We start from the raw sequence: 20,019 nt of genomic DNA, 5'->3' as shown, positions 1-20,019 counted from the left end.
AGCACCTGCCCGGTGCGGTTTCAGGGACGCCAGGATGGGACCTGCCGGGACTGATGGAACTTGTAGGGTGGGGCGCAGAGGACCAGGAAGAAGACCTGGAGGTCCCGATCCGGCCCTCCTTCCTCGCGCCTCCCCCCCACCCCCGCCCCGCGCAGGACCGGGTGTCAGGGACGACAAAGCGTACTACTTACCCGGAACAGAGATGACCAAACAACACAAAGGTCTCCAATGTGATAGATACTAAATATATACTCAACTTACAGAAAATAAATACACGCTCCAATCGGGCAGATGGGCGTGGGATTTAAGGAAATTGCTGGAATGTCCCTTTATTGCCTAAGGCAATGCCATGTCGTGACTTTCTGGCAGGTGAGAGCGGGAGGAGGAGGGACCAGGGAGACAGGGGTCCAGGGGCGGGACTCCTAGGGACACTGTCCCGGGCTGGGGCTGATTGACATCAGGCCTGAATGCCGTGGACTGTGAGAATTTAGAAATGGATTCTCAGAAAACCTCCTAGGTCCGCAGACTCCCCTAGAAAGCCTTTCCCGGTCCATGCGGGAGGCGTCAGAGGTACTTTAACTGCGGGGTCCCTATACCAGGTCCCGTTCAAGAGAGATCTTGCAGGAAGGGGGTTCGCTGCCCCCACCCCTCTTCTGGGGCGTGAGCGGTGGTGGTGGTGGTGGTGGTGGAGCTCAAATGCCAGGCCTGCAAAACAGATTCTCCTCCTGGGAGCGAGACCTGTGCTTTAACGGAATCTTAGGCCGGGGGCCAAGCTTCCGATTCCCCAGCAAACACCACTGCTCAAGCCTGTTATCCAACCGCTTGGAGAGGGCCCACCGCACATCGGAGCTTCCCCTCTGACCGTCAGAGAAGCTTTCCTGTAACTCCCTCCCTGCTCTCTGGAGAACTGAACCTCTGTGTGGCCGGGGTTTGCAAGATTGTTCCACAGGAAATCAAATACCTCCTAGTTCTAATTAGGCTGCCCTACAGGGTCACAGAACAGTCCTGATAACAGGCAGTAGTTCCAGTGACAAAGTAGCATTTTACTGTGTTGATGGGGGTGAGCTTTCTTTGATGGCGTAAAGGAGAAAGAAATGAAACTGATCCCCCAAAAGGGTAGCAGTATCTAGCATCTCCTCGACCCACATTCGCCTGTCACAGTGGACAGGAGTGGGAAGTCCCACGTATTGACATTGTTTTTCTAGGCACCTTTCCGCACCCCCATAGGCAATCTCTCTCCGAATTTTCCCTCAGGAGCAGAAAGGCTCCAACTTTTTGGTCGCAGGGTCCCTTTTCGCTCATGAAAATCATTGAGGACTACTAAGAGTTTTTTGTTTTATATAGGTTATTAACTGAATGATCTTAAAAATTTCAATTCACCAATTCATTTTGAAGCAATGAAGCCATTTCATACTCCAGGTAAAATATCTTTTTATGAAAAATTCCTGTATTACCCAAAACAAGTTAGTGAAAAGAGCAGCATTATTTTATATTTCTGCAAATCTCTCTGATTGTATCTGATTTGGTAAAAGATTGGTTCTCACCTCTGCTTCTGCTTCTGCCCTGGGGAAACCCTACCCTACAGGCATGAGAAATGAGGGTGAAAAAGGCAAGGAGCTTCTGTTGTTACAAAGGTGGTTTGGACCTCCTGGACCTCCTGCAAGGATCAAAGAGACCCTGGGGTCCCCAGCCCGTGCTGTGAGAACAGCAGCTCCCCATCAAGGAAAGCCAAGCTCCAAAGGGCGTGAGGCAAGCTGGAGGTAGGGAACCCGCGGGCGGGTCTGCATTCCCAGTTCACATCCTGATGGCCCGCAAAGGCTCCCTCCTTCCCCTCACCCCCCCAACCCTGTCCCATCAGGCGCGTGGAGGAATACGGTGGGTTAATTATTTTACAATTCATCCACTTCGTGATGCATAAGGTTTATTAATTGGAGATTTTTTTCTAATAGGAAATCTTTGTAAACCTGTATGTATGGCGACGGCAATGATTAAGTAAATAATGGTTTCTAAAGCTGAATGCTTTGCAGTTATCGAAGAGAAAGTAAAAGAGGAAGACATACTCTATATGAATATCCTTGGGGTTTAGTCAAGAGAGAACAGAAAGGATGGAACACCGTGTATATTAGTGCGTTTTTAAAAGAGAACCGTGATCTTCTTAGTGCGTTTTTAAAAGAGAACAGTTTATGTGAAACTGGGAAAAGACACAAGAAATCGCTTATAAACAACTGGTTATCTTAAGGAGACAAACGAACTTTAAAAATGTTAAAGCCTTCCACCACCGAGTGGTACACTGCGTACCACTGTTAACTGTACGACTGTATTTGGTCCTTAAGGGAAACGAGGCCAGAAGGGTTTTGCAGCGGTGGGACCGGTTTGCATTCCCGCCCTTCGCTTGCGGTGGGGGTTGAGGACCCTTTCGCGGGCGTCTTCGGCGGATGAACCCCAGCCCCGCCCCTCCCTCTCGGCCCCGCGGAGCCCGCCCCTCTGGCCCCGCCCCGCCCCTTCCCATTGGTCTGTCTCCTGCCACTGCGTCCAATCGCAGCGCTTAGCGCCAAATTTGAATCGAGGTTTTCATTTGAATCGGGAAGGCGCGGCGGCGGCTTTCCGCGCTCAAGCCGCTAACGCCGGGCACCTCCGGGAGGTAGCTGGGCAGGGCCAGCGGGCCACCGGCGAGGGCGAGGGCGGGGGAGCGGGCACTGCGGCCGCGGCGGAGGTGGGCGCGGGCCCGCGGACGGAGGCCAGGTCCCTGCGGCCCGGGCGGGCGGTAGACGCGAGGGGACGCGTCGCCGGCTCCTCCCCGTGCGGACTCGGGCGGCGCGCGGACGGGCGGTGGACCCACTGCTGTCGGTGCAGGAGACTCGTCGTGGGTGAGTCGTAGCCGCCGCGCTTCGGGGATCTGCGGGGACCGGCGCCGGGAGCGTGGCCTGCGCCCGGCTCGGTCCGGGGCGCTGGTGAAGGATCTCGGTGGGACCTCCCAGGAGGTGTGACCCTGGTGGGCGACCTGCCGGCCGCAGGTCTTTGGGGGGCACTGGGTGCGGGGTGGGGGAGCCAGGGCCTGGCTGGGACTTCCGCAGGGGTCCTGTACCTTGTGGGTCAGGACTGCAGGGGCATCGGTGAATAGTACAAGCGACTCCAGTTGGTGACTTTTTACAAGTGACCTCTTAGCTCCTGGCTTTGGAGTAACAACCCCCCCTGCCTCCGTTGTGTTTTATTTTTGCTCAGTGGCGTGTCCAAGTGCAGTCAAAGTGTGGCTTGTAAGTCTGCTTCAGCAAACCTTCCGATGCCTGGCCTTCCTCTACGGATTATACTCCAATTCTTGTTTAGAAAATGGGTCCTACCAGACGCCTTGTTACCATCAAAAGGAGTGGGGTCGACGGGCCCCACTTTCCTTTGAGCCTCAGCAGCTGCTTGTTTGGAAGGTGAGCCCTGTGTACATGCGGACAACTTAGACACTTTAGGGGTTTTTTTATTTATTAATTATTAATTTATTAATATTACTAATCACAGATTAACAGACTAGATACCAGGGCTCTATGCCTAGTGTCAGCACTCAAGCTCGCTCAGGACTTCCTGGGTATTGCCAGTGTGACCGGTTGTTTATCGTGGAAGAGAATTTTAAAGACGATGTTTATACAGTTGTTGTTTTTTTTTTAATCAAACAAACATTTTAAAATTGATTTGCTAAAAAGCTATAAATGGAGAAAAGTGTGAATCCTGCTGCATTTCAGGCAGTCTATCGAAGGTCACTGTGTTCATTTGAAATGTTTCCAAACCTGATATTCCTTGGCTACTGGGGGTTCTTATGGAGCAAAAGAATGAAATGAAGAAAGGAGTCTGCGTGGCTGGTTGGGTTTTTTGTTTGTTTGTTTGTTTGTTTTTTGGTTCAATGACCCTGGGAGGGAAATTCTTCTGCTTGTGTTTTGAGATCTTCTCTTTCCCGTGTTGGTGGTGGCAGTGACTCTGGTCCCAGGGTAACAGGCATGGTTAGTAATCGCACCCCCCCCCCTCATTTCCAACTTGTGATCTTTTAGGCAAATGATAGGTCGCTCTCCCTGTGCAACCTGGGCCCCCTTCTACCCACACCCTGTCCTCCTGCCCCCACCTCTGCTGTGATCTCCCTCACTCCCAACAGTCCAAGCTCCGGCTCAGCTTGGTGCTTTTAGGCCGTTTGAACCTCTCTCACTGGAATGTCCTTCCGACCCTCCTGCCTGAGCAATTCCTTTCCAGCTTTCACACAGGGGATCAGTGCTCCCCGAGAAGAAGCCTTGAGTGAGCGCTGCCCTTGTCTTCCTATCCCCACATGTGGGAGGAGCCTTGGGCTTGTCTGTGTCACTGCTAAGCTCCCCAGGGCAGGGACTGTCTGGTTAAGAAATAAGTGCTTGGTGCCTGGTGTGGGGTCCGGCCTCTAAGAGGTGATCGATGTTTAGCACCCGGCCGTAGTTCAATCCAAACATCAGCCAGAGAATTGGATTTGGAGTCCATACCTAGTGGTGGTTATGCACTGAGAGCCGGGTTGCCCCCCAGGAGGTGTTTGGCAAAGCCTGGAGGCATTTTTTCATGTCGCATCGTGGGAGACACACACCATTGGCCTCGGAGCAGAGGTCAGAGGTGCTGTCAGGCATCCTGCGGTGTATAGGGTGTACAGGACAGCTCCTGCTCCAAAGAATCGTCTGGCCCCGGGATGCCAACAGCGCCGAAGTTAAGAACTACTGATGTAGGAGTGCCCTTTGTAGTGCAGTGGAAACAAATCCGACTGGTATCCATGAGGATGCAGGTTCAATCCCTGGCCTTGCTCAGTGGGTCGGGGATCTGGCGTTGCTGTGCGCTGTCCTGTAGGCTGCAGATGCGGCTCAGATCCCACGTTGCTGTGGCTGTGGTGTAAGCCGGCGGCTACAGCTCCAATTCGACCCCTAGCCTGGGAACCTCCATATGCCTCAAAGGCGCCTGCCCCCCGACAAGACCTTCTGAACTATAGTGATTCTTGTTGACTGTCTCCTGTCAAGCGAATTCTCAGTTCTACTGAGAGTCTCTCTCCCTCCCTCTTGCTTTCTGAGATGTTCGGATTCCTAAAAGTCAAATTCTCTTTGGCTTAAAGTAGCTGTTTACTTCCCATAGGTTCCACCCTCTTTAAAAGCAAAAAAATAAAGAACATTGTGGAATCACAAGGCAGTAATTCTGTCACTGCCCTGTGGTGATTAGGTCTATTTTTATGTAAGGTTTGCCATCTAGAAACCCATTCATAAGTGTTTGGCCATATGACGTGGATAGGAAGCGATATTCTCAGAGTCCAGAGGCTCATCTGGGGAACCGAGAGGAGGCAAAGAGTCTGTTCAAACATATAAAACCACGGGGTGGTGGCAGGAGCCTTGCTCAGGATGCCTTTGATTAGTTTCTGCGCAGCTTTAGGGATTCTCTCTTCTGGTTCTCCCTGCTGACATTAGCTTTGTGTAAAAAGCCAGCTGCAGCTGGCTCATTTGTAGTGGTGGCTTGTAGGTGAGTGTTTGTAATGATGGGAACCCTGTGACTTGGTTGGTTAATAGTCATTTTAAAACAATAAAAAGCTCACAAGTTATGGCCATGTACGGTGTGCCAGGCACATGACAGACGCGAGTAGCTCATTTAATTGTTTGAAGAGCCCCGTGGTGTGGGTGCCAGTGGAGTCCCCTTCTTACACGAAGAAACTGAGGCAGAGAGAGAGGTGCTGGCATAAGATACAGCACTTTTGGTGATGACGTGAACGTTAAATACACGTAGCAGTACCAGTAAATATACATGCCTTTTTTTTTTTTAAGGAAAAAAAGCACAGAGTACTAAAAGTAATTATTCTCCAAACTGATGTAAAGTATTCCTTTAGTTGGGTCTTATAAGCAGATACATTTTAGTAAAAGGTAATTCAATTTTGTATTGTAACATTGTCCATGATAAATTATTTCTAAGTACTCTAGGTTTTTGCGATTTAAAATAGCTGCCTAAGCAATACTTGTAAAAATCGTGGGCAAGATATGAAGCTCATGGACACTGCCTGAGTTGCCTTCCCTTTCTCTCGTTAGATTTATAGACCAAACATAGAGCCAAACGGTGTTTTGTTGTGAGTCACTGGTGTGCTTTTGAAACTCTGTGACAACTAAACCGTCTTTATTCTTTCGAATCAAGGGCTATCGAGTGTGACATTCGTATTCAGCTTCCTGTAGTGTCAAAACAACACTGCAAAATTGAAATCAGGGATCAGGAGGTGAGTGGGGGATTTGGAAGTCCACTTTTGAAAACGTTGCACCTTGTGTCCCTGTATTAGTTCCGTGTTTTCCTCTCTTTTCTACTCGCAGGCAGTGCTGTTTAATTTCAGTTCCACAAATCCAACCCAAGTGAATGGATCTGCTATTGAGAAACCTGTGCCGCTGAAGCATGGAGACGTGATAACCATTGTCGATCGGTCTTTCAGGTAAGCCATCGCTAAGTGGGCTAAACTGAACCAGACCTTTGGATTCCCCGTCCTCTGGCCTCACCGTTCATCTCCGATTCTTTCCTGTCGGTGAACGTCCCAGTGTTTGAGGTCGTCACTCCCAGCCCCGTCTTTATCTAAAATCGTGTGGCTCTAGAAGGAATGACAGTGGGGTTCGTGCTGCGCTCCAGATCAAGGATTGGAGGGCACACAGCTCCAAGGGTGGTGACCCACCCCCTTAAGGAGTTTTGTTTTGTTGCGAGCATTGTGCAACGGCGTAGGTTTTACTTTTTAATTTTAAAGTAAAATGCAGTAACATGAGGTGGAATACACACCTTCAGAGAAAGATACCAAACGAGATGAACAAGCCTCGTGATTATCGCCTATTATGGGCTGGATTGGGCTTTCCCTAAGTTCATGTGTCAGAGCCCCAACCCCAGGTCCCAGAATATGACTGTCTGGGGACAGGGCCCCCCTGAAAGAGACAGTTAAGTTAAAAGGTAGCCATTAGGTTGGCTCCTAATCCAATCCGACCGGTGTGTCCTCATAAGAGGAGATTGGCACACAGAGAAGCCAGGCGAGCAGGTGCCCAGAGGGACGACAGGTGACCAGGCAGCAGAGGGTGACCGTGGCCGAGGAGAGAGGCCCCGAGGAAACCAACCCTGCCGACACCCCGCTCTCCAACGTCTGGCCTCTGGAACCGTGAGAAAATCCACTTCTCCTGGTGGAGCCGTCCAGGGTGGCATTTCGTCACGGCAGCCTTGGAGAACTAATGCACCACCCCAGCCCGAAGCAGCATTTCTAGAAGTTTCCCCATGCGTCTTCGCACCACTACTCCTGTCCCTCACTGATGTGGCTTTTCTGAGAGCATCAGAGTCTTGGGAGTTGTGCTGCCTAAACCTGCATCTCTAATCACTGCGGCTTTGTCTGCCTTTACTAAACAGCATCCACTTGTAACTGAGTTCTACCCCCGTGGGTGTGGGATTCAGAGCATGGGGGTCCTGGTTCCTTCTCACCGCCTAATGCATCCGTGAAATAATACCCACGGTTACACACACAATTCTACACTTCTACGATTTATTCATTCTGGATGGACACTTGAGTAATGTCTCGGTTTTGAAGGGAGTCAAGGCTGGCTTTTTTTTTTTTTTTTTTTGTCTTTTTGTTGTTGTTGTTGCTATTTCTCCGGCCGCTCCCACGGCATATGGAGGTTCCCAGGCTAGGGGTTGAATCGGAGCTGTAGCCACCGGCCTACGCCAGAGCCACAGCAACGCGGGATCCGAGCCGCGTCTGCGACCTACACCACAGCTCACGGCAACGCCGGATCGTTAACCCACTGAGCAAGGGCAGGGACCGAACCCGCAACCTCATGGTTCCTAGTCGGATTCCTTAACCACTGCGCCACAACGGGAACTCCAAGGCTGGCTTTTTATGATCAGATATGGTTAGTTTTTTGCCAGTCTGTCCTGTGTGTTTGAAAAGAACGTGTGTTTCACAGCCACTGGGTGGGGTGTCTGATTCTTAGTGACTCTGACAGGTGAGTCGAAATCATGTGTTTACGATTTTTTTTTCTTTTTGTTTTTTGGCTCTGTCAGTTTTTGCTTCCTCTATTTTGAGACCACGGTATGGATTTAAACCCAGAATTATCAGAGTTCCCGTCGTGGCTCAGTGGTTCGCGAAACAGAGTAGCATCTGTGAGGATGCGGGTTCAATCACTGGCCTCGCTCAGTGGGTTGAGGATCTGGCATTGCTGTGAGCTGTGGTGTAGGTCGCAGACGTGGCTCGGATCCTGTGTGGCTGTGGTGTAGGCCAGCAGCTGTAGCTCCGATTCGACCCTGCCTGGGAACCTACACATGCCACAGGTGCAGCCCTCAAAAGACCAAAAAAAAAAAAAGAATTACCTCCTCTTGGTGTATGAAACCCTATTAAGTATTATTTTGAAAAGTCCTAGACCTTTAGTAAGGCTTTTGATTATAGATTTCCTACTAGAGTTTTTTTCTTATTTTTGAGTCACATGACTTTTGACTTTCCTAAACCTTAAGGTTTCGATGGTCCCTTGGAACCAGCTGTTAGGTGTACTTGGTTTATCTTGATAGAAAACCTTTTTTTTCTTAAAGCTGCACTAGCAACATATAGAAGTTGCCAGGCCAGGGACTGAATCTGAGCTGAAGCTATGACCTTACGCCACATCCTTAACCCGCTGTGCCACAGTGGGAACTTCAATTGATGCTTTTATCATTATAAAATTGGCACGGTCTCTGAGTGATTTTTATCTTATAGTCATTTTGTCTGGTACTCGCACAGCCTCTCCATCTCTCCTCCGGTTGCTGTTCGCATGGTGTATCTTTTCCCATCATTGTAATTTCATCTTGTTTGTGTCTTTAAATTGCGTCTCATTTTTGTCATCCACTCTGCTAAGGGAAACACCGTCTTTTTCATTACTATGTTCATTTGTATTAGGCACATATTTTCTTTCTTTTTTTTTTGTCTTTTGTCTTACTAGGGCCGCACCTGCGGCATATGGAGGTTCCCAGGCTCGGGGTCTAATCAGAGCTGTAGCTGCCAGCCTACGCCAGAGCCACAGCAATGCCAGATCCGAGCCGCATCTGCAACCCACACCACAGTTCACGGCAATGCCAGATCCTTAACCCACTGAGTGGGGCCAGGGATCGAACCCAAAACCCCATGGTTCCTAGTTGGATTCATTTCCACTGCGCCACGACGGGAACTCCTAAATAGGTAATTTTCTAATGGATCATTTGAATAAATATCCTGGTCGTTTCGTTCCCTGTGAATTATTTTGTGTGTGTGTGTGACTTCGCTTTCATTTCTCAAGGCTGTTTTTAGTGAACAGAGACCTCTAGGTAGGAAATACTTGAGGAGGAATGGGGAACAGAAGCATTTCCCCCAGGTGAGATGCTGCTCAAGCTAAGACTGAGATGACTAGATCTCTCCAACACGGGACCTTAGGAAGAAGGCCTCTGGTACCGTGAGAAACAGATGCAGCTGCTTGGCTGCTTCACATCTTGCTTAGGTGGCATCTACATTCAAATCAGGCCATCTCCTCAAAGGACACACGTTCAGCCTGCAGTATAGAAGGTCATTCTCTGAAAGGATACCTGAAGTCTGTTGGAACAGCTGTGTCTCTTGCTAGATATCTTTCCATCTTCATAAGAGGGGCCTGGATTGTTCAGACACAGAGGGAGCAAGTGGGAAGCCGAAGAGATTGCGGTGACCTTGGAGTATACAGTAGGGCTCTGTAGTTACCCTGAAGGGAGTGGCCATCCCAGCGATGAAGGCGGCAGGCGCCACTCAGACGCCATCAGATGGTTTTCATGGATGAAAACCAGCGGACACCCGATTTTGCTCTCGTGCAGTTGGTTCCAGCACCGAGGGGCTCAAGGATATTGCTGAATCCCAGGCTGGTCAGTGTTCAGAAATCCGTCTGGGTCCCCGCCTCTGACCACAGTGTTCCCAAAGAAACCAGGGAATTTACCTACGGGGTTTTCTCTTTTTATGGCCGCATCTGCGGCAAGTGGAAATTCCTGGGCCAGGGGTCCCATCGGAGCTGCAGCTGAGGCCTATGCCACAGTCAGGCAACACTAGATCCAAACCACATCTGCGGCGCACACAGCAACTCACGGCAGCGCCAGATCCTTAACCCCCGAGGGAGGTCAGGGATTGAACCCACATCCTCACCAAGACAATGTCGGGTCCTTAACCCGCTGAGCCACAGCAGAACTTTTACCTTTTGTAAAAACGCTTTCCTTACTCGAAGTCTACTTTCATGAATCAGCCACTATCTTGATCAAAAACGGAGGTTTGCTCCCTGCTCCTTGGACATGACTCAGATATGTTTGTTTTATCATCGGTCACAAACCTGTAATCTGAATATATGTCTGTCATTCTGTGCACTTCAGGTATGAAAATGAAAGTGATCAGAATGGAAGCGCGTCCGCTGAATCTCCAGGACAGAGACGGGAACAGGTGATGGGTGGTACCCGGCTTTGGGCTCTGATGCCTTTGCGTGATGATATGAGATCCTTTATGTGCTCTGTTTTCTTACACGGGAAGATGGCTTACAGTTACAGTAGGCAAGTGTAGCTAAGGTATTAAAACAAGCTGAACTTAGATATGTTATAATTTAAACTCCCCTTCCTCTTTTGTTCAAAATGAGAGTACCATTATGCTTTGGGCACCAAAGGCTCCAAGGGGCATCTCATGATATTTTGCAAACCTTCGGCTAGGACAAACCCAACACAGCTCAAATTCCAGAACCACACGGTCTGGTAGCTCCACGTGTGTCCCAGTCCCTGCGTTCCTCCATCTTTATCCGTCTGAAGTGACCGCGTCAGGCTTGTGGGCACCAAGGATGCCTTCCAGTTTGGATGGACAGATGGCCCATGACACTGGAGGAGTTCCCGCCCTGTGCCCATCAGTGGAGAGGACATTGCCCAGAGGGTGCAGTTCGGGAAAATGCAACTCTGGGCCCATCCTTGGAAGACAGAGCAGGAGCTTAGAAGCTTCTGGGTAAATCCTGAAAATTCCTATCTTTCCTACTTTTCCCAAAGCTACTCCAGCTAGTCCTGTCTGACCAGGTTGGAGTCCCCTGGGTCAAGAGCCTTATCACAGGGATTCTGGAATCCCTGACCCTGCTAAGTACCGTTCCCTAGAAGTGTACCGTTCATGCTTATCGGCTTTAGGGGAAAGCTCACTTTCGAGTAGCCCACCCATCAGCCTCCCTTCAAGCTTGTTCATTAGATGGAAGGAAGCCAACCACAAGGCGAGACTGTGGGTCAGGTAAGAGGTCCCGAAGGTCTAGGACCTGTTTGTTCTCTAGATTGTGCTGATGTAAGTATTGAATTTGAACCCTTAGAACATGCTGTGGCAACTTGACTGATTTTTTTATGGCTGTTGGATAGAATACTACCCAAAATATGAGCTTATATTGTGTGCACATTTAATTTTAATTCGTTTGTACCATGCAGTCGCATGATTCTTGGTAAGCTTCGGATTGGAAATTAGAAACGAAGCCCTCAGGTGGAAAGTCCGAGAAGCAATATATTCAATCCCAAGAAATCAGAAGATGATTAAAGTAGATTATTTGCCTTCGGGTATAGTCTGCAGTTCCCACCCCACCCCCACACCGCAGAGTCTTCTTTTTCCGCCTTCGAGGCAATATTGGACGTTGACATCTGACTCAGGTGTCATTCTGCAGTTGTTCCTCAGCTGGGAGGAAGCTGCCCGGGAAAGATCAAGAAGGCCACCAAGTCGGAGGGCTGGGTGCCACCCCCTGCTCTGCGGGGGCCGTGCCTCCAGTCACTGCTTTTGCTTTTTCATCTTCACGTCTGGGTTTTAGATTCACTCCCTGTATCAGCACCGTGCTGAGGGGAGCCTCCATCCACCCACCCTCGGGCCCTGCAGCCAATTCCTGATAAAACTGAGTGGAAGCTCAGGAATTCTGTGCCTTTGGTGGGCTTCTGGACCTGGAGTGTAGGTTGATGTTTATTTTTAGCTTTGGTTCTTCTTTCATGGACGTTCAAGAAAGTTATACAAAGTCGCTGAGGTTCAATGTAAGCAATTGTAATCTTCAAGTTTGTTTCTTATGCTTGTGTTGTATTTAAAAAAAAAAATCAGCTGAGAGGAGTTCCCACTGTGGTTCAGGGGGTTATGGAAGCAGAGTGGCTGCAGCTGTGGCGTAGGGTGCAGCTCCAGCTCAGATTCAACCGCTGGCCTGGGAACTTTATTTTTATTTTTTATTTTTATTTTTTGCTTTTTAGGGCCACACCCACGGCATATGGAGGTTCCCAGGCCAGGGGTCGAATCGGAGCTGCAGCTGCTGGCCTACACCGATGCAGGATCCGAGCTGCGTCTGCAACCTATACCACAGCTACACTACCCGGCAATGCCAGATCCTTAACCCACTGAGCGAGTCCAGGGATCAAACCCACAACCAACCTCACAGTTACTAGTGGGGTTCGTTAACCACTGAACCACAATGGGAACTCCTGGCCTGGGAACTTTAATATGTTGTGGCTAAGGCTGAAAAGGAAACAAAATTCAACTGAGCAATGCTCGTGTTTAGGAGCACGAGGGCGCACAGGTCTTGGGCTTGTTTCCCAAAGTCTCTGAAAGTCCTGTAGGAACGGTTGGTTAGAGCAGGGCATCAACGGGAAGTATATTTTAGTCACCAGGACGGTTGGTGTTTGAAAAGTCATCTAAAGCGCTGTTCTTACTTTGCGGATTCATAGGAATCTTCGCGTCGGGCTTCAAGATCCAGCATCTCATCCAACCCCGGTGAGTAGTTTTTTGGTTTTGTTCTGAGATCCTGTCGCGTTGTGGCAGGGCAGGGACAAGCACACAAGAGTTAGGTGTTGGGGCTGCAGAAGTTAAACGACGGGGGTGTCCGTTAGCAGGACAAACAGAGGCAGAGACAACAGGCGGGTTTTCCCCAGTGCTGTGTGGCCGCTGTGCTGGTTGGAGGGTCCATGTAGAGAGAAATTGCCCTGCCCAGCTGTCCCTCCTTTCTGAGCAGGTGGCAGGCCCTGGCTGTCTCCGCTTGGCTAGAGGAGGCTAATGTGATTATTTGGATTGTAATACTAATATCGAAATACTCTTATTATACATTTGGGCCATTAAGAAATTTGTAGGCTAAGTGAAAAGTGAGTTTTTTTTTTTTTTTTTTTTTCTTTCTCCTCCCCTTTGCCCTTTTTTTTTCTTTAGGGCTCATCCAGCGGCACATGGAAGTTCCCAGGTGAGGGGTTGAAACAGAGCTGCAGCTGCGGGCCTGCACCACAGCCACAGCAACGCCAGATCCTTAACCCACGGAGCGAGGCCAGGGATCGAACCCACATCCTCACAGGTGCTCGTCGGGTTCGTTACCGTTGTGCCACAAGGGGAACTCTGACAAGCTAGGTTTTTGAGACCCTTTGAAACAGTTTCGAATCTGAACCCTCTGGGTGTTCATTGCTGAGACCCTCTTGAACTTCTGTTTCTTCTTTCCTACCCTGTCATCAAGGCGGGAAAGGTCAGGACGCCCGCGTCCGTCCCAAGGTCACTGAAGAGGACGTTTCAGGCAGGGCTCTGGCGCACGTGACGAAGGCCCCCGAAGCCCGGAACGTCTCAGAGGATCCTGCGGCCAGGAGAACACCGCATGGCGTTCATCCCTCAGGACAGGCTGCAGAGGACTCCGGAAAGGCGCCAGATCCCGCGGCTGGGGATGCTAAGGAGGATTCCACGGTCGCATTAGGGAGCCGGAGCGGAGAACTGAAGGCTTTGTCCTCGATGCAGGGTCTTAGGAATGGTGAGCAGGGAGACTCTCCCTTTAGGAGGCTCTACGAGTCCCTGAAGGTGGAGTTAGATGTGAGAGCGGCATCAGTCGATGGTCCGCAGAGTCGGAGGAAGTCAGCGTCCCAGGGACCCCGCACAACAGGAGGAGGAAGTGCTGCTGCCGGGGTGCAGACGCCCGGCTCCCTCACACCCCGACCAAAGTCGGGCCGCAGCCCCCAGACGAAGGCAGAGCCTGCTGGGGGCGAGCCGGGGCGAGGCCGGAGCCTGGAAAAGGGGAGCGATGGGGAGCCAGCTCGGTCTCCCAGCCTCCCCCGCACGGGGACCCAGAGGACCAGGACCCCGACCCCCGGGCGGGCCGCACAGCCCAGTCCTCGGAGGCGTCGGAGCGAAGAGCTGCGTGTCCTTCATGGAAGCGAATCCCCGCGTCTAGGTCAAGGTCAGAGCGAAGGCTTCAGGGCAGACAGTAAGGCATGGATGCCTCGGAAGTTCTTACCCAGAAATCAGACACCCGTCAAAGTTGAAGAGGCCGACAGTTTTGCAACTACACCGGAAAAATTCTCCAAAAAGAGGAAGAGTATTTCTACAAATGCTGACGATCTGGCTACGGCAGTGGAAATGCAGGCTATTTCAGCTCCACTGGTCCTTCAAGCTGAAAGGAAGAATCAAAGTGATGTCCTCAACAAGCCCGAGAAGCTGGGCACGGCCGCTGGGCAGATGGGCCCTGGGTTACCTGGCCTTAGCTCAGCTGACATCAGCGGCTTCAGTGACCCCATGAGTAAGTTTATTCACCTGAATTTATTTTCCGCAGCAAGTTCCACCCACCTTTTGTCTAGATATGATTAGGGAGACCTTGCTTCCTTCACCGATGATTTGCTCTGGGAGGCTCTGGGGCACACGGTGAGAAGAGGCACATTCGTGTCTGCCCTCAGACTTGTGTGAAAACCTGGATATACGGCCATCCCGAGAAGGGACAGAGGGAGTGCTGGTTGTTGGGGAAGAATTTGGCAGGGGGTCTAAGGAGCTAGGAGGGTCCCCAAACAGATTTGATTCTTCTGTCTACCACACAACAAAGGAGGATAATGTGAGGGGGGGGGGGAAAAAAAATATATATATATATATATATATATATATATATGACTGGATCGCTTTGCTGCACAGCAGAAATTAACAGAACATTGTAAATCAGCTATATTGGAAAAAATAAAAATCTTATGAAAAAAATAAAAATAATTCCAATATTAGGGGAAAAAAGACAAAGGAGCATAAGCATGAGTGTAATTGCTTGTCTCAAGAGTTTAATTCTGAGCTATTAGCTCTATTTTTTTCTTTTTTTTTTGGCCACCCTGCTGTATATGGGGTTCTCAGGGCCAGGAATCAGATCTGAGCTGCAGTGGCAACCTACACTGCAGGTGTGGCAATGCCAGATCCTAAACCCACTGTGCCAGGCCAGGGATCAACCCTGCCTCCCCCAGCTCCAGAGAGACCACCGATCCTGCTGTGCCACAGCAGGAACTCGCTGAGCTGTAAGCTCTGTGTCCTAGGGAGTCTGCTTTTGCTAGGTTGTCATTGGAAGTCTCTTCAGGCCACATGGCTCTCAGAACCCCCGCTCCCTTCCTGTCGTGGGTTCCATGCCAGGTGCTCACAGACCCTCACTGCAGGCAGCGGGAGGGCCCCTGGGACGGGCATTTTGTTAGATCCATCTTGCAAGTGGGGAAACTGGTACCTTGCTGTCACTCGCTGGGTGGCAGAGATGAAACCTCTGGAGCTGGTGTCATAGCTCCTGGGCCCCCCACGCTCCTCAGGGACCCTGGTTTTCTGGGGCAGGGCCCTGCTGTCAGCCGTCTGTTTCTTCACAGAGCCCACAGGGCAGGGTGCGTGGCTCTGAAATCAGTGCCACACCCATTGGGGTCCCCATGAGTCTCCTGAAGGGGGATGTGGCTCAGACACGGTTCACGTGGCCGAGCGGTTCATGGTGGGAGTGGGGCTTAGGACACAAATATTGCCCATCGGGGAGTTCCCATTGTGGCTCAACGGAAACAAATCTGACTGGTGTCCATGAGAAGGCAGGTTCGATCCCTGACCTTGCTCAGTGGGTTAAGGATCTGATGTTGCCATGAGGTGTGGTGTAGGTCGCAGACGCGGCTCTGATCCCGTGTGGCTGTGGTGGTGACGTATGTAGGTCAGCGGCTACAGCTCTGATATGACCCCTAGCCTGGGAAGCTCCATATGCCACGAATGCGGCCCTAAAAAGACAAATAAATAAATACAATTGCCCATCGGTCACTATCACCGGGAGCAGTTTCCAGCTCGTGGGTTCTGCTCCCCGGGCAGGTCTGGGTGAGGCCTGAGCGTGGCTTTGGCAAAGCTTTCTCAGGCTTCTGCTGCTCCGACACCCCCTGCTCCACAGTGGGGGCCACTGCTTCAGGCCACACCCTTGACGAAGCTCTGTCCACACAGGCTTTGTCAACCTTAAAGTCCGATCCTGTTGGGTTGGGACTTGGTGTTTGGGAGTTCGTCTTGGCTCTTTGAGGAGCCCTTGAAGCTCCATCAACATCCCATGAAAACGCAGGTTCTGGGGTCCGGTCGCAGCGAACTTAGAATCGGTTCGCCTCCAGCGGTAAGTGGGAACAAGGCGCACCTCCGCTGCGGCTTTCATGACCTTTCTCATGCCTGTGTCCCTTATTCCAGAGAAGACGGAGGGGGCGCCCCCGAAGAGGAGGCGGGTCTCCTTCGGGGGGCGTCTGAGGCCCGAGTTATTCGATGAGAACTTACCTCCTAACACGCCTCTCAAGAGAGGGGAGACGCCAAAGCAGCGGAGGTCGCTGGCCACCCACACGCCAGCTGCGCTGAAGAAAATCATCAAGGTGAGGTCACCTGCTGGTCCCCTCGGGTCTGAGGCTCGCCCGCCTTGTGGGCCCATCTCTGTTGCACACTTGACAGCCCCTGGTTGAGACATTTGGTGCTTTAAGATTGAAACAACCCAGGAGTTCCCTGGCGGCTTCGTGGTTAAGGATCTGACATTTTGCTGCCGTGACATGGGTTCGATCCCTCCCAGACAGACGGAAGACCTCTTTCCTTCTAATAAAAAGTAGATGAGGCAAGTCTCCATGAGCGCTCCTTCCAGCGGGTGTTGGGGAACGAACACCTGCTTCCTGACCAGGGCCCAAGGGCGGCCCAGCACCGGGGGTCCCTTGAGGCTCCCCTTTTCTGCAGAGGCCATCGGCCCCCCACACCCACTTCCAGGGCTGATGACCATTTTGGGGTTATAATAAACGCCATCTGAAAGAGTCCAGAACCATAAGGTTTTGGTTTTCTCCCGTTTAGAGCTATAAAGTGGAAAGAGGTCCTGGGTGGCAGCGTGCCTAGGATTTTCACCATCAGCTCCTGAGACCTTGGCACCACCTGCCCCAGGCTGTGGTCTTAGATCTCTAGAAAGCTGTGGGCCCTCAGTTCCCGTTCGCCAGCGGGCCCGGGGCCCTCTTGACTTTCTTTTCCCACCAAAGGAAGTGTGAGGTGTGTCTTGCTTCCCCTCCCTTTTACATAGGTTCCCGCCCAGAAGTGGGCGCCCTGCTTCCATGCAGGTGGGCACAGTCTCATAGAAACACTCATTGTGGGTGGTGTGCCCTTGGGTTTAGGTCAGCATTTCACCCGGTAGAAGTTCCTTCCACCTGAAATACCCCGATTCAGGCTTGTCAGCTGCTTTTTTCGCTTTTTATTTTATCCTGGCACCTGCATCCATGTGGAAGTCCCCAGGCCAAGGGTCGAGTCAGAGCTGCAGCTGAGGCCTATGCCACAGCCACAGCAGCATCCGATCCAAGCCCCATCTGCGACCCACACTGCGGCTGACAGCAACGCCAGATCCTTAACCCACTGAGCAAGGCCAGGGATCCAACCTGCATCCTCACAGACAATGTTGGGGCCCTTAACCCTCTGGGCCACAACGGGAAGTTCTTGTTAGCTTCTTTTTAAACTCCCTTTCTTTCTCCTTAAACGAGGGGACAGACTCCCATCTCTGTCGTACACTTGACAGACACTGGTTGAAACGTTTGGTGCTTTAAGATTGAAACAACCTGGGAGTTCCCTGGTGGCTTCGTGGTTAAGGATCTGGCATTTCACTCCTGTGGCACGGGTTCGATCCCTGGCCCAGGAAATTTCGTATGCCGCAGATGTGGCCAAAGGGGAAAAAGAAAGACTTAAACACCCCAAGTTCTCAAGTAGAATTTTCCCATTCATTTCGGAGGTGTCCTCTCTGTGGTAAGGTTTCTTATAAGCGTTGACATCTTGTCAGGAGCAGCCTCAGCCATCCGGGAAGGAAGATTCTTCGGAAACCCATCGGGAAACGACCGCACAACATGCTCGCGTGAGATCGCCAGCTCCTCCGGCGCCCCACGCCTCTCCAGCCGCACCCGATGGGTGCCGTGGGTCCGCCGAGGCGCCCTCCGTCTCCAGCGGCAGCACAGCTCCTCACCAGACAGAGCCGCCCCGGAGAGGAGGCAGGAAGAGCGGCAGCCTGCCTTTGAAGAGAGCCTCCCTGGATCGGGGCCAGCACGGGATCTTACAGATGATTTACTCCAGGCGAAGGAGTGGCGCTTCTGAGGCCAATTTAATTGGTGAGTGTGGTTTCCGCGCATCCGTTTCAGGGCGGATTTCCTCGCTTGGCCGATAGCTCTGCAAAGTCTCATCCTTCTTTTCCTTGTGACAGTGGCCAAATCCTGGGCAGACGTCGTGAAACTTGGGGCCAAGCAGACACAGAACAAAGCCGTCAAGCGCGGGCCTCCGAGACCGCTGAGCAAGAAGCCCAGGAGGACCACCCCGCCCACGGTCTGTGTCCCCTGGTCGGGGGGAGGGGGAGCGGCTCTTTGACACTCACGCCCAGAAGGGCGCGTTCAGTGTGGATTCACGCTCTCATGTTCTGGGGGCCTCTGCGTTTCTTTTCCAGAAGCCGACTGACATCCTTCAGAACCAGTTCAGCACAGGCCACGCCAACTCTCCCTGCACCATCGTGGTAGGGAGAGCTCACCTGGAGAAAGTGACCGGGCCGGCTCGGCCCTGCAGGATCCTCAACAGCTTTGTGCCCCACAAACCAATGGACTTCGGCGAAGATCTGTCAGGTAAAAGCACAGCCGGGGCTCTTTTTGTTTCTTTCTCGTTTCTTTTTACGGTGCACCTGCGGCATATGGACCTTCCCAGGCTGGGGGTCACATCGGAGCTGCAGCTGAGGCCTATGCCACAGCCACAGCCACACAGGATCCGAGCCGCATCTGTGATCGACATGGCAGCTTGTGGCAATGCCAGATCCTTAACCCACTGAGCGAGGCCAGGGATCGAACCCGCATCCTCATGGATACTATGTCAAGTTCTTTACCTACTAAGCCACAGCGGGAACTCCCTAGGTGGAATCTTAGGATGTGAGAATTTCAGGTGGGAGAATTGTTGTACCGTTTATGTAACTCATGCACAGTGCTCCCCCATCAGGGTCACATGTGGATTAAAGCACATTAAGCCTTTTGAAAAATAAATGTAGCACAGTGATATAGCTAGAGTTCTGATAGTGTGCTCCACGAGGAAAAATAAATTAAGTTATACCACACCCACTCTGCAGTTAGGTGTGTATCTGTATCCTTGAGAATCAGGTGCATATATACATGTAATGGAGCACTGAAGACAGATTTTCAACAATCTTTTTAAGATAAATCGAGGGTTAAATACTCCGTGCCCCAGATGGTGGATTTTCTCAGCTTTCCTTCCAAACATTTCTCTAGACAGTCAGCCGTGGCCACCCCTTGGTATGAGGGCGTTTATGACAGAACGTGAATGCCTGAGGAGGGCTGAATCCCGGATATTTTAAGGACGGCCTGAGCAGTGGCGGAGGGACGAGATTTTTCAGGGGGTTGGCCAACTCAGGAGCCTCCAGAAGAGTCTTCCCAAGCACAGTGTGCTGAGAAGCGCCAGACGGAGAGCGCGTTTGGGTCCATTGATGGCGAAGGAGGATGGGGATAGTGTGTGTCTGAGCAACTCCACTGAGATGCTGTACTGGTTTTTTTCCCTGAGGTCATGTGAGGTTTCGGTGTTAAAAATGAAAAGACGGTGATATTACTTGACAGCACTAAAAACGGACAGGCTTGGCCACTTTTAGAATCCGGGGACAGTGTATCTGCTCATCAGCGCCCGCGCTGCGTAGCCTGGGATGCACTGAGCAGCACGACGGCTCCAGGTTTTGGGCCGTGCGGAGGGGAGACCCCGCGGGACAGCCTCTGCCCTCTGTCGGGTCTCACACCTGGGGACCCGTC

The 20,019-nt window shown here is 51.5% G+C and overlaps 1 protein-coding gene across 10 annotated transcripts in view; it reads left to right on the top strand.

Annotated features, from left to right (window-relative positions):
* MKI67 (marker of proliferation Ki-67) overlaps positions 2,601–20,019 on the top strand; it is a 29,691-nt gene continuing 12,272 nt past the window's right edge. For 6 of the 10 annotated variants that reach the window (XM_021073747.1, XM_021073742.1, XM_021073743.1 and 3 more), the window contains exons 1-11: positions 2,601–2,867; positions 3,223–3,419; positions 6,154–6,232; positions 6,324–6,439; positions 10,360–10,426; positions 12,691–12,736; positions 13,458–14,504; positions 16,418–16,593; positions 18,018–18,339; positions 18,432–18,550; positions 18,669–18,840. In XM_021073747.1, coding sequence (XP_020929406.1) covers positions 3,328–3,419; positions 6,154–6,232; positions 6,324–6,439; positions 10,360–10,426; positions 12,691–12,736; positions 13,458–14,504; positions 16,418–16,593; positions 18,018–18,339; positions 18,432–18,550; positions 18,669–18,840 — 2,236 coding nt within the window. In that variant the 5' untranslated portion in view covers positions 2,601–2,867; positions 3,223–3,327. Of the gene's footprint in view, positions 2,868–2,962; positions 2,982–3,222; positions 3,420–6,153; positions 6,233–6,323; positions 6,440–10,359; positions 10,427–12,690; positions 12,737–13,457; positions 14,505–16,417; positions 16,594–18,017; positions 18,340–18,431; positions 18,551–18,668; positions 18,841–20,019 lie in introns of those variants that run through there. The other 4 variants (XM_021073745.1, XM_021073741.1, XM_021073740.1 and 1 more) reach the window with 3 other exon arrangements.

Source organism: Sus scrofa, chromosome 14 (genome assembly GCF_000003025.6).
Source record: "Sus scrofa isolate TJ Tabasco breed Duroc chromosome 14, Sscrofa11.1, whole genome shotgun sequence".
In the NCBI taxonomy this organism is placed as follows: domain Eukaryota; kingdom Metazoa; phylum Chordata; class Mammalia; order Artiodactyla; family Suidae; genus Sus; species Sus scrofa.
The sequence above is the reverse complement of the archived record's forward strand: the minus strand, read 5'-3'. Positions and strand labels throughout refer to the sequence as shown.